Consider the following 14,548-nt stretch of genomic DNA (forward strand, 5'->3'; position numbering starts at 1 on the left):
TTATTTGTGAGGGAAAAATGGCTACAAGCACTTTAAAATGATGAAATGAAGACATTTAGTGCTTCTTACAAAGCTTACAACTAACTAGCCTTTTTAAAATTTTATCTTTACCGATGAACTAACTACAAATGTCACTATTCCCACTTAACAACCATCAACAAGAAAATTAAACTGAAGAGAAGCTACACATATGTGAAGCTGTTTGCTATGTTTTCCTAGCAGGATAAGAGAAAAAGAAGAAATGGTTTTACCTTCTCTTCTTTGAGTCCATCGGTCAGTGGGAACACTCCATCACCAAATCATTCCTTCTTTACAGAAAGTCTATCAAGACCTAAACAGTACAGTACAAGTAAGGAAAAGAGCAGTAAAAGAATATTTTACCCCTCAGACATTAAAAAAAAAAAAAAAGCAGCCCTCTAACAAGTGCACATTCACTAGGAAATAAATATGCAGTAAAACTATTTAAACTATTTCATATCTTGCCTGCCAAAGTCAAACATAGGCTGAGCCTGCCCACTAAGCTTATAAAAATGCCTGTTGACTGTCAAATGTAATGTCAGAAGAAGAAAAGACTACCCACAATTAAGCTGTACTCTTCCAGGCAATAGATTTTGTTTTTTATTATAAAGAAAAAAGTTCAATCTGAAAAATCAATGTGTTAAGTACAAAAAGTACATACACATTAAGCTTACTTTTTAAATGCTCTGTCTAGAATGCATGAAGACTTAAATACCAATTAACTCAGATTTTCTAAAATCTCTTCAGTAATGTATCTGATTCAAGTAGTTTTAATTTATACTTTTCAGTAATGCACAAAAATTATATCATTAAAATAGGAAATTTTCCACTTATTGGAAGAAGGAACATTTTCCCCAAATCATCTTCAATTCAGACCAACATGCCTCATAACCCAAATGGTTGAAAGAAAGAAGTCTGAATTTTAAATCAGCTGTTTTAAAATCCACCTTTAATAGAAAATAGCTGTATGAAAATTATGGTTACAAATATCATGGCCCATCAGTTTAGAAACTCAGTATTTAATAAAATAAGAGACAGAAAAATAGACAGAAATGCTGAGTGCATTTCAACTCAGAAATCCACATTTGTAAGGGTAACAAAACACAAGAAAACAAAAGCAGTTAGGTCTTATTTGTGTAAACCATAAAAATATTGGGGCCAAATTTGTGGTTTTTCTGCAAGAGGATATGGAATGGTCACTGTGTTTTGGAAACAGCCCATACTGGCAGGAGTGATCTAGGGTCCATCTGTTTCCTCCAGGTTGCCTGTGAATTCTTACCATTTCCCATCTGTACATCTGAAGAAAATTACTTTCTACCTAATGTTTATTTTAGAAAGATTATGAATCATTCAAAGTTGGAAAATGGGTACTATGTTAACAAGAGATATATCTGAATAAATTTAATAAATGCTATTCATTTAATAAATACAATTAAGTGCTACTATGCTTTGTCCATGATAGTAATTAGCCTTTTGTAAAATGCACAGTTCATGGTGTACAGAGAAATTCTGCCACCAGATCTAATCTGTGCTTATCTATCAGAGATCATGGAGTTACTACGCCCTTGATTAAATTTCAACAATATGTAGTGGAAGCCAGAGAATTATTTTACGAGGATGTGGAAGCACACAAGCACACCTTACTTCACACAACTGACACACTATATGTAAATGGAATTTTGTCCTACTAACAATCAAAAATGTTGAGAATCTTTTGATAAAATGAATAAAGTCAACCTTTATTCTCTCTTAGTGCCAGATTTTTGAGTACAGTTTTCTTAAAGTTGGTTACACCTTACTCAATATTATTTATCACCACCACTCATTTTTTTTAACCTAAATGGAATTAAAACTCTACAAACTGTTTTTACAACTTTCTTTTCTTACTTACATATAGGGCAGGCCAAATAACGGTCTCCAAAGGTGTTCAGGTCCTAATGCCCAGAACCTGTCACTATGTTAGGTTGCGTGATACTAATCAACTCTCCTTAAGATAGAAAGATTATCCTGGTTATGCAGGTGGACCCGATGTAATCATAAACATCCTTAAAAGTGGAGGAGGGAGGCAGGAGGAGAATCAGAGAGACATGATGATGGAGGCAGGGCCAGAGATGACGCTACATTGCTGACTGAACATGGAAGAAGGCAGCCATGAGCCAAGGAACGCAGGTGACATGTAGCAGCTGAAAAGGCAAGGAAAAGAATTCTTTCCTAGAGTGTCCAGAAAAAAGCAGCCATGCAGACACCTTGACTTTAGCCTACAGGACCCGTGTCAGACTTTCAGCCTACGGAACTTGAAGATAATAGATTTATTTGTGTTATTTTAAGCCACTAAGTTCATAACAATTTGTTGCAGCTGCAGTAGAAAACTAATATACAATTTCATACACATCTTTTTATAGCAATATTTACAGATTTTTTTTTTTTTTTTTTTTTTTGAGATGGAGTTTTGCTCTTGTCGCCCAGGCTGGAGTGCAATGGCACGCTCTCGGTTCACTGCAACCTCCGCCTCCCAGGTTCAAGCGATTCTCCTGCCTCAGCCTCCCGAGTAGCTGGGATTACAGGCGCCCGTCATTACGCCTGGCTAATTTTTGTATTTTTAGTAGAGACGGGGTTTCACCATGTTGGCCAGGCTCGTCTCAAACTCCTGACCTCAGGTGATCCACCTGCCTCGGCCTCCCAAAGTGCTGGGATTACAGGCATAAGCCACTTTGAGCCACTGCGCCCGGCCCCTATCTCATTTTGTTTTAATGGTGTTTAATATGTTTGACATCTTCCAACAAGATATGTCTGCCTGAAACTCAAATAGAGCAATGAAGAAAAGAAAACTGATTGCTGAGGAAACATAACTAAAAAGGAATATTGCAACTAAATGTGGGGAGCTTATGTTATTAAAGTTTTATCCTCATATACTTAAGTAAGGGTGGTATTTACCAACTCCATTTAATCTAACATTCTTTCTCAATTATGTATCCATCCAGGAAAAGAAAGTAAATGAAAAACTTTTGTCTTTCTAATATTTTTATGATTGTCTCTCCAGGAAATCTATTAAGACTCACCTCAACCAGTCAAATAGCATTCAGATTTCTGTATGTTATTTCATTGTTTTAACATTTTAAATTTTTATAAAATTGCCTAATCATAAAACTTCCTCTGGGGATATTTCTTCTAGAGGAGCTTTAAGGTCTTTACATTCCTTAAGAGGGCAAGATCCTTGTACTGTTGCTTTTCTTCTGTTACAGTAACTTTCCTGCATAGACCTGTTAACCAGCTCTGATAAAGAAGCCATGTGATGCTGCATAAACAGCATTTACTGTGGGACCCTCTCTTATCTTGCACGGCCTCTCTACAGATAAATGGCATCTCCGTAAAATGAGCAAACCAGACTTCAGCCTTCCGAACCACAGGACACAGCTAGATTCACTTTAAAGCATACCACTCTATCCTTCAAATTATTATCTCCTTCACAGTGATATGTAAAGTAACTAAACCCCAGGTGGCCCTTTAAACAAAGAGCAAACCTTGCTTCTTAATAAACTGATGCCACTTTTAGACTCCACTGGATACACATCCTTCTGTTACATCTAACAGAGAAATATAAGTTGTCTTATATGAGCCAAGGATATCATTTTAACATCATGATCTGGAAGCGCCCTTAACAACAAAAACAACAACAACAATCTAGTCTAGATGTCCCAACTATTGTTAGAAAGATGAGCTACAACCATCTACAGGTCTATAATACCTTAACTAGAAATCTATAGCTCTGAAAATTAAAAGTTTTTTCAATAATGCTTTTGGTGGCAAAATCTAATCTGACCTGAACTCATGTGACAGCAAAATCTGACCTGAACGAATACGAGGTTATTTATCACTTTTATCCCTTTGGTGTGAATATTCATACATCGTGTTGTAGAAATATCAATATGAATATAATAGGGCAGCACTACAGATCCCACAGGAAGTGTTATATAATATATGGTTTATGCATCTAATTCTAAAGAACAAAACATAAATCTGAATTCCAAAACGCAAGGGTTTTGAATAAAGGACCCAAGGGTTTTGAATAAAGGACCGGGAATCTATATTCAAAAACAACTATCATTTTTTAGTAGAAGTCCCAAAACTTTTAACTATTTTATACTTAACTTGGTTTCTTTTATGTACTTTGAACATTACTTCATTTTGGAGAGTACACTGGGGAGTTGCATTGCTTCCAGTGGGACAGTCTATGGATGCTTTCATGATATATATATATATTTTTTCATTTTTGAGATGGAGTCTTGCACTGTCGCCTGGGCTGGAGTGCAATGGCGTGATCTCAGCTCACTGCAACCTCTGCCTCCTGGGTTCACATGATTCTCCTGCCTCAGCCTCCCGAGTAGCTGGGATTACAGGTGCACACCACCACACCTGGCTAATTTTTCGTATTTTTAGTAGAGACAGGGTTTCACTGTGTTGCCCAGACTGGTCTTGAACTCCTGACCTTGTGACCTGCCCACCTTGGCCTCCCAAAGTGCTGGGATTACAGGCATGAGCCAATGCAAAGGGCCAATGATTTATTTTAATAACAATGATTTACATTTGTTTCAAAAGTTTTAAACCAATTTTATGGTGAACACTCACGGAGCACCAAAATGAATTTTTGCAAGGAATATCCTGCCTGCAAATACTCCATCGGCTCATCTTCTCAATGGAGGAAGGAAGCCTGGGTTCTTAAGTTTCATACAATACTGCCAATTTGGTGAAGAGGTGAATAAATGAGAGATGCTCTGGGGGCAGAACAACTAGTACTTGGTGATTAGACAAAGGTGGGGGACCAAGGAGAAGGAGGTATCAGAAATGATCCCTGGTTCTGCCTCAAATAGCTGTGTGTTGGTGGCTCCATTCCTGAAATGGGCAAGAGTGAGGGAGACAGGATTCTGAAGCAAAGATAAGATTCTGGTAGGATAAAATTTATTTTTAAATTCAAGATGTCTGTGAGAAACCCAAGAGTACATATTAAGTGAGCAGTTGAATATATGAACATGGAGTTCAAGAGAAAAGTCTCGGCTGCTGCTAAACTTGGGAGGGCGTATGGATAATGTTTAAAAACAAGACAATAGATAGTGTCATTGGGTATATGGAAAGAGAAAGGAAAGCGCAGTGTCAAGCTTTAAGGAGCTCCTGCACCTGGATAGGACGAAGATTGGACAAAGAGGACTGAGATTGAGAAGTGGTCTGCCGTGGGCACATGAAAACAAAGAAAGCACTTCAGGGAGGACGTCAATTAGGTCAAGGCAGCTGGGGTCTTGTAAGATAACTAAAGTGTCCATTGGATTTGCCAACACAGGTAACTGCTGAGCATGGCCACAATCTCAGTGGTTTGTTTGGGCACTGAAAACCAGATTGAAGTAAGCTGAATATAAACAGGAGATGACAATGTGGAAATATCTTTATTTTCAGTGGGTGATCCTTTTGAAAAATGTTGAAATGGCAAACAAAGAAATGGAGCAGTAGCTGGAGGGGAATGTGAAAATGAAGGATTTTCTTTTGCTGGAGGTTGGGGAGACGAGAGGAAGCTGAATATGTCTGCATGACAAAGGCTGTGATCCTGGATACAAGGATGATGAGGACAGTGGGCAGAGCCAAAGTCCTAGACAAAGTGAAGGAGGATGCCATCCAGAATATATGTGGAGAGATTGTTTTTTTCATAAGAAGAAAGGTCTACGTTTTCGAAAGAAGAGAGATCACAGGTACAGATATAAGCAGAATTATATATTTTGTGGTGGGAGGATAAGGGTTCCATATGATGGTACCTGGAAGTGACGAGGACTTCACAGTATGCATGTTGTATAGTCTAATCTCCCTCCTGGCTGTACTCATTCTGTTTCTTTATTTTATCCCACCCTGCTATACATTTTTGTAAGCTGCTTTAAATCCTTTTGGGAACAAGGCAGGATATAAATATAAATTTTAAATGTGGTACAGAAATGTGTTGAGTCTATTATCCCAAATGCAAAGAGAAAGTTAAATCACGCAGGATCCTATGTATTCATCTCTACTAAACTATTTTCTAGATAAAGTCTTTTTGGCTTAATTCGGTGAAAGGTAAATTTGTGAGTCATAAGTATAATAACTTTCAAATGCTTAAATTTCAACCACTAAAACCACATGTATTTTTTTCATCTATTATGTTCCAGGTATTATGCTAGTCTAAAATTTCCATGGAAGCAGAGTGACAAATATCGTATTTTCCAGTACATCCCAGCAGCTTAGTCGTGATATATAACAGGTACTCAATAAATATCTGTAAATACATGAGTTCCCACCCTTAAGAAATTTCCATACTAGTATGTTCTCTTTCTCATTAGAATAATGGCTCTCTACAGAGTTAGACAGTACCCTTAAGGGATAAAAAAGCTAATTTACACTAGCAAAGCTGGGCCTTCCTAGTCTTATTCTCCTGTCTCAATTACTGGTTTAAAATAGTAAAACAACAGTAATAATTGTAGTTATAAGAGTAATGTTAATCAGTGATTAGAATGACAAGACATTCAGAGAGAAAGGCAATAAAAATAATAGATGAGTAAACTGTATCATAATGCCCTGAATGGAATATAGACATAGAGTGACTTGGATACAAAATTACCATAGATTTCATGTAGCCATTAACACTTCCTTTTTAAAGTCTGAGTTCGTTACGTTTTATTACAATGTAGTAGAGTGACAAGTGATTTGGATACAAAATTACCATCAATTTCCTATAGCCATTAATACCTCCTTTTTAAAGTCTGAGTTGGTTACATATTATTACAATGTAGTAAACCAGAGTTTACACTTTGCAGTAAACAATAACAGAGTCTGGTATTTTACACATGGTAAATGCTTAATAAATAATTTGCTTTTAGAGGCTAGGTCAATGTTTACACATGGATTATGGTAACCTTTGACTCAAACACCTGACTTACAAATAATCTATACACCAACAACAACTGCTACTTCCTGGATATCCTGCCACTGAAGCCTTCCCAACCACTGTGGAAGGTTGAGGAAAACTCACCTTGCACTGAAACCTTGGCCAACTAACCACCAAGAAGGCCACTTGGAACCCCACGCCTCTCAGCCTTAACTGCTGCACAGAAAGCATTGCCTGATACCAGTATGGGAGCCAATGAGCCTTTAAATCTTGACTCAGAGTAAGGGAATTCAGTAAATTAAGGCATTGGATATATTTGGTAGGCTGGCCTAGAAAGCTACTTATTAGTTATAATGTTGTTACTAATAGGATATGCACTAAGTCACTGATTCAAAATATATTTTAAGCTCCTGGAGGTCAGAGACTATGACTTATTCACTGGTATACTCTTGTACCCATAATAATCATTCTGAACAAGCTGGTTACATTTAAGTGAGTGCTTGAGTGAAAGATACAGCCCCTGATTTTCAGTTCCAATCCACAGACTTCCAAGCTATAGATTTCTAGTGCCTGTAATAAAAGTCAGTATCAGATACAAAAGAAAAAAGTGTCTTCTCCTAATAGAAACTCTCATATATAATTTGCTAAAGGTATATCCTAACAATGAAGACACTTTTATCTCATGTCACTTTAAAAACGGTTAAACAACTCAGAGAAGTGTTCCTTTCTCCCTTTCTCCTTAGTACACAGACAGCTTTTGGTGCAATGAGAAACAGGAAGACTTTACAGTCTTTTTTCAATGCCTTGCTAATTTCATGCTGAAACTTACTGAAACTACACTCTCCTGGTTATGAGGATCCTCTAAATCGGAAATTATTCATGGTGGAGTGGGGGGAAAGTGTGTAAACATGGTACAATATGTTCCCAGCAATGCCCATTTAGCTCTTTTTTGTACCCACTGCATATTTTTAAACACATTTTTCAGGATTATTAAATAATAATCCCATGATGCATTGTGATGAATATTATAATACTAACAAATGAATTTCAAATTCCCAGGTACTGCCACTATTTGTGCCTGTTATTACATGGTACAGTGAATGTCCTGGTAAGTCCTGATACAAACTACTTATTCCGTTAATATTTGCAACTACTCTCTTATTAAAATGGCCACAATTTTTTAAAGGCAATATTAGATTTACAGTTCAAAGTATGATGACTTCTTTTACTAACTGATAACACTTAGCGCTTAGGATCATTCAGGGGCCACATAACTAAACATGAAATACACATATAAAAAATATTATTCTGGTGATACAAGTTTCACTTACTTTAATAGTGCTAGTAGCAGGTATTCTTTATCAGAAATGAAAATATTGTTTAACTCACAAGTTTAAATACTGAGGTTACATTAGGGATCAGCTACTAAATGTATTATTCATTAGTCAACCATTTAACACATTGTCATCAGGTTACTAATATCTATAGAGACAATTATTTTCTTTGAACAATAACTGGGATACTTCCATTCAAGGTATAAATTCAAGATAACTACATTGTAATAAAATGTAACCAAGTTAAGCTTTTTAAAGTGTTAATGTTAATACTACACAAATCTGTAGTAATTTTGTATCTGAGTCACTCTATGTCCAAATTCCTTTCAGGTCCTTATTATACAACTTGCTCCCCTATACTTCCAGAGTTCATGATTGGTATATGCCTACATTTCCCAAGCATCTCTAGAATGTTAATTCCCCTGCAGGCTTCATGTCCTAAAGAAAGTATTTTCCCAGAAGCACAAACAGCAAAGCAAAACTGACCAAATAATTGGTCTGTCTTCTCTCCTTAGAAACACTTTACATAGTGGAGCTGCACTGGCACATTCCTTTCTTATTGCAGGGAGAGAAGAGTTCTTTTTCCAGTCTCCTAATTTGAGGGTACAAAGTAAAATAAAGCAAGCATATTGGGAAACAGCCCTGATTATAAATAAAAATGTTAAAGTGCTAGTTTCACAAACTATCTTAACTATACATAAAACTGTAAAAATAAATAACAAATCTATGTACTCATCATCTCGTTTTAACACATATTAATATATTATCATATTGGCTTCAGCTGTTTTTTAAAATACAAGAAAAAATAAGTTACAGAGATGAAGAAACTCCACTCAGAATTAGTTACTATTTCTAAAGTTAATGTATCCCATTCCCACGTTTTTATATTTACTTTTATGTACTTTCATTAGATATACACATATCAATAAATAATGCATGCTATTATGTTGCTTTTAAAGTGTACACAAATGCATCTTACTGTATAAATCCTTTAGCATTTTGCTTTTTTCACCCAGTATTACATACTTAAGATGTACATATGTTGGTAAGTATAGATCTAGCTCATTCATTTTTATGAGAAGATAGTATTGAATTGCATGAATAAACCAGTTTATCCATTTCCCTACTAATCTTTACAGTTGGATTGCTCTACTTTACTGCTCTTTTAAAGAGCTGCTATAATCATCCTTGTTATATGTTTGCTTAGGCAATTGACCCAAGTTTAGTTAAGATCTTGGCTCTACAAAAATTTAGGCTGTGGAAGAAAAAAAAATCCTGGAGTGAATGTTAGCCCACCCAAATGCCATTATTGGGTCTAAACCACTCCCTTCCTGATAGGGAGGCCATGTGAACTGAAGAACTGTGTGATGACTCAAAAGAAAAATATTTAAAATGTGATAATTAAGGGAAACATGAGATGATCAATTTGTGGAATTAATGAGACGAAAGCTGATCTTCTCTCTGGACATAATTCACTAGCAGCTAAGCGAACCTCTGCCAATAAACCCCAGTCTTTTTCTCATAGGTGTTGAGAAAACTGTAAATTTTCTTCAAATTTAAAAGAAATATACAATAGCTCCAAAAACTACCAATTTAAATATTTTTTCCTCTACCCACCTGGATCAATCAGTTCAGCTACATGCAGGCAAACATCAAGACATAAGCTAAAGAAAGCACCATCACATATACAGAGGAACAAGAGACAGGGAAAGGAAAACTAAATGCAACATGAAAAAGAAACAAGCCAGAGATTGTTGCTATTTTATTGATGGCTACCTAACATTTTCTTAAGGACTGACACCCTACAAAACCGAGTACTTTCTTATTACAGACAACAAAATTGTTTGGTCATCAATGAAGGGTTAAGAGAAAAAAATCTGTTAAAACTCTACCAGGAAAATTCATATTCTGAATACACTTGAAATACGTGGTAGATTTAATTCCACAAAGTTATAAAAAGAGCTAAATGATTTAAAAGTCACAAATCGTCACAGCATGCCTCTGAGTGAGAAAGGTACCTCATAGTACCCAAAACAGGCCTTCCTTTATACAAGCTTAAAAATCACCACTCTGCCTTTCTTCCTAGTTTTTCAACTCATACTTTACCTAGTCTCACATTAATAAATAATTGTAGATTTTTACAAGTCAGTCACATTTTTGAGATTACCATTAGAATGGACCCAGCAGCTACTGCTTTAAACCCACATTTTTCATGAAAAGGTAGGAGATTCCACCTAATTACAAAAACACTAACATCAAGACTCATTGAAGTTCTTAGCATACCCTTTGCTTCTTTAACAGTCAAAGTGCCCAAAGTAAGTGTTTCAAATGACAGCCCAAATTCTGAAAAACTGAAATTTGGAGAGAAGGGATTCCTGTTTATATTGTGTACATTTAAAAAATAAATGGCCTGCATAATGCCACTCAAGTTTTGTTTTTTTCCCAAAATTATCTGTTTGGTATTTCATTTTTCTGGATCATTATAGTTTCAAATTTTAACACTATTAAATAGCTTTGACGTTTTCTTGCTATAATTATGAATTTTAAATCTGCTAATACTGGTCATAGTTCAGAAACTAATAAATTCAAACCACGTATGGATTCTGTCAGTATCTTTTTCACATTAAAATGTCCTTATGGAATACCAAAATTACTACAGAACAACTTGAAATCATATTTTATAGCTACTTCCTTAAAATATTCAGTTCCCTTCCCCATCACTTAGGAAGAGTCAGTTTGGAACATGATGTAGTGGGAGGAATTAATTATAAAAATAGCTAATATGTATTGACTATTTACCATAAAACAGGCACTGTAATAAATACGATACATGAACCATTACATGTAAACGTACTGTTATCAGGAAAACATTTTTATCCCCAATTTAGAGATAAGAGAACTGAGGCAGAGAGATTAAATAACTTGCCCAAAATCAAAGATGTAAATGGATGTGACTCTGGGTATGTTCAGATGCAAAGCCTAGAATCTTAACCACTATGCTTATGTTATTAAGGTTAAAACACTGTAGTTTACTGCAAAAACAAATTTGTCACTGCTTTAAATTATTCATTAACTTAAAGGTCAACCGGTCACTCCAAATCATATGATAAATGGAGGGGAAAATGTGGGACCAATAGGTTTGCTGAAGTTTTGTACCTGCTCAGAATAAACACATCAAACAATTTTATTCCGTACAGCCAAATATAAGGGTAAGTGAGTAAAGATCTTCATTTGGGTACAGCAGTCAGTTCCTTCTCCATCCCAAACCAGAAAGAAAGCACTGTTCTTGGATATGCCACTTCAACAAGAGTGTTTTTTCTCTTCCACCATCAAAGCCTTAAGCAATAGTACGATTCTACCAGTCTACTGTTGCCTGTCTCCAAAGTAGCCCTATTACCCGAGGACCAACACCAGCGTCAAGGACCTGTGTTATTTTTCTGGCTTCGCTTCTCAAAATAACTTATCTTCTCCTCTTGATGAATTACTTGATACGCTCAAAGACTTGCCTAAACTACTAATTCTTATTATCAAAGCCATTTTCTTTCTCCGCAATCGCCTTTTCAAGTAACCTTTGGTCCACTCTCCAACGCGATTTGCACCCCGTGGCAAGGCCGCCAGGGACACTCAGCAGGGTTCCCGGCCACGGACCCCAGTTTATCAGCTCAGCGCCTAGTGTGGGCATTCAAGAAATTCTCATGAATGAATAGCTGGAAGGCAGCGTGGGTGGAGGCGGGAAGAGGGGGCTTGAAGGAATTTCACGCGGCTGAGACCACTGCAGCGGCGCCCAGTCTGGGGAGGGAGAGACCAGGGCAAGTGGGAGAACCTGGGGCCAAGGCAGGCGCCGCCTCGGGCGCTGCTGGACCGGCAGGAGCGGTCGATCGCACCCAGAGCTGGCAAGATGCGGGCGCTGTCTCCGCAGGCCCCCGCAGCGCGCTCTCCGGCCTCGACCACAGCCTCCGCCTAGCTCCCTGTCCCCGGCCTTCCGCATACAAGGGGTCTCAGCCGATAAGCCCTCCTTAGCCAATAGCCAACCCGGGACCCGCGCTCGCTCACCTGAAGCTCACCGGCAACACCGCGCTCCGCATCCGGCGCGAGCTTGGCAACCCCGTGGATCCGCGGGATCAGCTGATTCATGGAGGGCGGGGCCTCCGGACAAGGCGGGGCTGCAGGGCGACTAGCGAAGGTAAACGAGGGCGCGGGCGGCTCTTGGAATCCGAGCTCCTGGGAATTGTTCTTGGGAGACTGTCGACGGTGTCTGTTGGGGGTCAAAATTACTGAGAATGCGTTAGGCACTGCAGGCTACGTACTTGGGAGCACATCCCCTCCCTTAGGTTAGGGCGGAGCTATTAGTCCTGGGATGCGCCTTGACGATGACGTAGAATAGAGTCGTCCAAGCCTAGCTACCCGAGCGCTTCCATGGTAACAGGCGGTGGTGAGAGTGGTTGGGAGCAGCAGTCGTTTGTTAGCAGCAGTCGTTTGTTATCACCTCAAACTGCAAGGGCCGGAAGTATGAAAGTAAAAAGGCTGAAATATTTTCAAACTGCCTTTATGGAAACAGTACCCTAACGGTGGTCGCTGCTCCCCCCCACTCCCGCGAATGACGTCATCGCCTCGCGGCCGCGTTTTGCCATTGTATCCGCAATGTGTAAACTTACTGGTTAGTTGCAACCCCAAAAGATGGGGTGGGATCGGAGAAAATGAATTGGCCTCTCCAGTGATTCCCGTAGGACTCCCCAATATACAATCAGTAAAATCAGCTTTCTTGTCCCGCGCACAGTTTCATAACACTGTTTTTCGCAGCCACAGTCCCACCCCACCCAGCCTGCACTCCCAAGTCCTCCCATGATTTTATGATTTTCCAGAGCCGCCACTTACGTCGCACAGTGGGTGCAAACCTTCTGCTGCTAGGCATTGTGCCATCGCTGGACCTGCAAACATGCAAATATTTAGACCATCAACGACAGATGTGTAGTCAGGTTCTGAAACTCCTATATCATATTCACCAACACTCTCAACTCAATTTCCTCTCTGATCCTTCGCCCACCTGTAAAACTGTTAGTCTGCAACAGTTCAACCAACCTTGCTCACTCCTTCATCTGTGCAGAAAATCACACAACCCTGAGAACTGGCACCACTGCGAACTAAAAGTGTCCAACTTCAGTCGGGACTTCCACGTGCCACTACGCAATATTGCTGAACCTAAGACAGTCATGTTTACACATTGCTACGCAGATTATCTCCTATTCCCCTCCCCTGCTGTTCCCAGCCCTCACGCTCTTCTAACCTCTTATTGAACTCTACTCGCTCACCCGCTTTGGTAAAAATAAAAATAAAAAATTTTGTCTCTTACATCTCTGAGGAAAGTGAGACCACTAGAGGTGAATTTCCTTAAATCCCAAATCCCATCAGCCGCTACCACAAAACCTACCTGCAACCAGCTTTGCTTTGTTTTGTTTTGTTTAGAGGGAGTCTAGATCTGTCGCCCAGGCTGGAGTGCAGTGGCGCGATCTCGGCTCACTGCAACCTCTGCCTCCCAGGTTCAAGCGATTCTCCTGCCTCAGCCTCCCGAGTAGCTGGGATTACAGGTGCCCACCACTACGCCCGGCTAATTTTTATGTTTGTAGTAGAGATGGCGTTTCACCATGTTGGCCAGCCTGGTCTCGAACTCCTAACCTCAAGTGATCCACCCGCCTCAGCCTCCCAAGGTGCTAGGATTACAGGCGCGAGCCACCGAGCCCGGCTCCTTTTCACCGAGTCCTTTTCTTCTCCCTCTTTCTTCTTAGAAGGGGTGTTCTGTCCTCTCAAGGTTAATGTCTCCACCTGAACTCAGGATCCCTCCAATCTCCCCAAAGGAAAGACTTTGTTCTGTTGATGAAAAAAGACAAACTTTGTAAAATATTTGAAGAGGTTGAATATACTCTGATGGAAACATGAGTAACCATGGCCTGGGACACAGCCTCAAGAAGTCCTGAGAAGATGTGCCTAAGGTGGTTGGGTTACAGCTTGGTTTTATACATTTTAGAGAGACAAAAGTTATAGGCAAAGACATAGATCAATACGTGGGGGGGGTGGTGGTGCTCACGGATCATAGGTGGATTCAGAGACTTTATGATGGGTTGAAAAAGCTAAGCTTTTCCAAAGAGTTGAAGTTAGCAGAAAGAAATGTTTGAGTTAAAATGAAGGGGGTTGTGGAAGCCAAGATTCTTGTTACATAGATGAAGCTTCCAGGTAGCATATGTTACAGGACCTTAAAATGTGTCAGACTCTTGGTTCAATCTCTCCTGGATCAGGAAAAGAC

General features: G+C 38.9%; 2 protein-coding genes across 5 annotated transcripts in view; one reads left to right on the top strand and one right to left on the bottom strand.

The window, feature by feature from the left end:
• The window catches only part of ALS2 (alsin Rho guanine nucleotide exchange factor ALS2), an 81,948-nt gene extending 69,398 nt beyond the window's left edge, over positions 1–12,550 (bottom strand). Inside the window, exons 1-2 of one of the 4 annotated variants that reach the window (XM_024243234.3) lie at positions 12,304–12,550; positions 252–331 (exon numbers count right to left, since the gene is read on the bottom strand). In XM_024243234.3, the coding sequence (XP_024099002.1) occupies positions 252–271 (20 nt within the window). In that variant the 5' untranslated portion in view covers positions 272–331; positions 12,304–12,550. Of the gene's footprint in view, positions 1–251; positions 332–11,406; positions 12,282–12,303 lie in introns of those variants that run through there. The other 3 variants (XM_054549665.2, XM_024243233.3, XM_054549663.2) reach the window with 3 other exon arrangements.
• Positions 1–14,548, top strand: part of CDK15 (cyclin dependent kinase 15) — a 135,577-nt gene that overhangs the window by 6,779 nt on the left and 114,250 nt on the right. Inside the window, exons 2-4 of the mRNA XM_024243736.3 lie at positions 5,464–5,753; positions 6,201–6,292; positions 7,976–8,024. The gene's annotated coding sequence lies outside the window, so the exon portion shown is untranslated. The remainder of the gene's footprint in view (positions 1–5,463; positions 5,754–6,200; positions 6,293–7,975; positions 8,025–14,548) is intronic.

Source organism: Pongo abelii, chromosome 11, assembly GCF_028885655.2.
Source record: "Pongo abelii isolate AG06213 chromosome 11, NHGRI_mPonAbe1-v2.0_pri, whole genome shotgun sequence".
Classification (NCBI taxonomy): Eukaryota; Metazoa; Chordata; class Mammalia; order Primates; family Hominidae; genus Pongo; species Pongo abelii.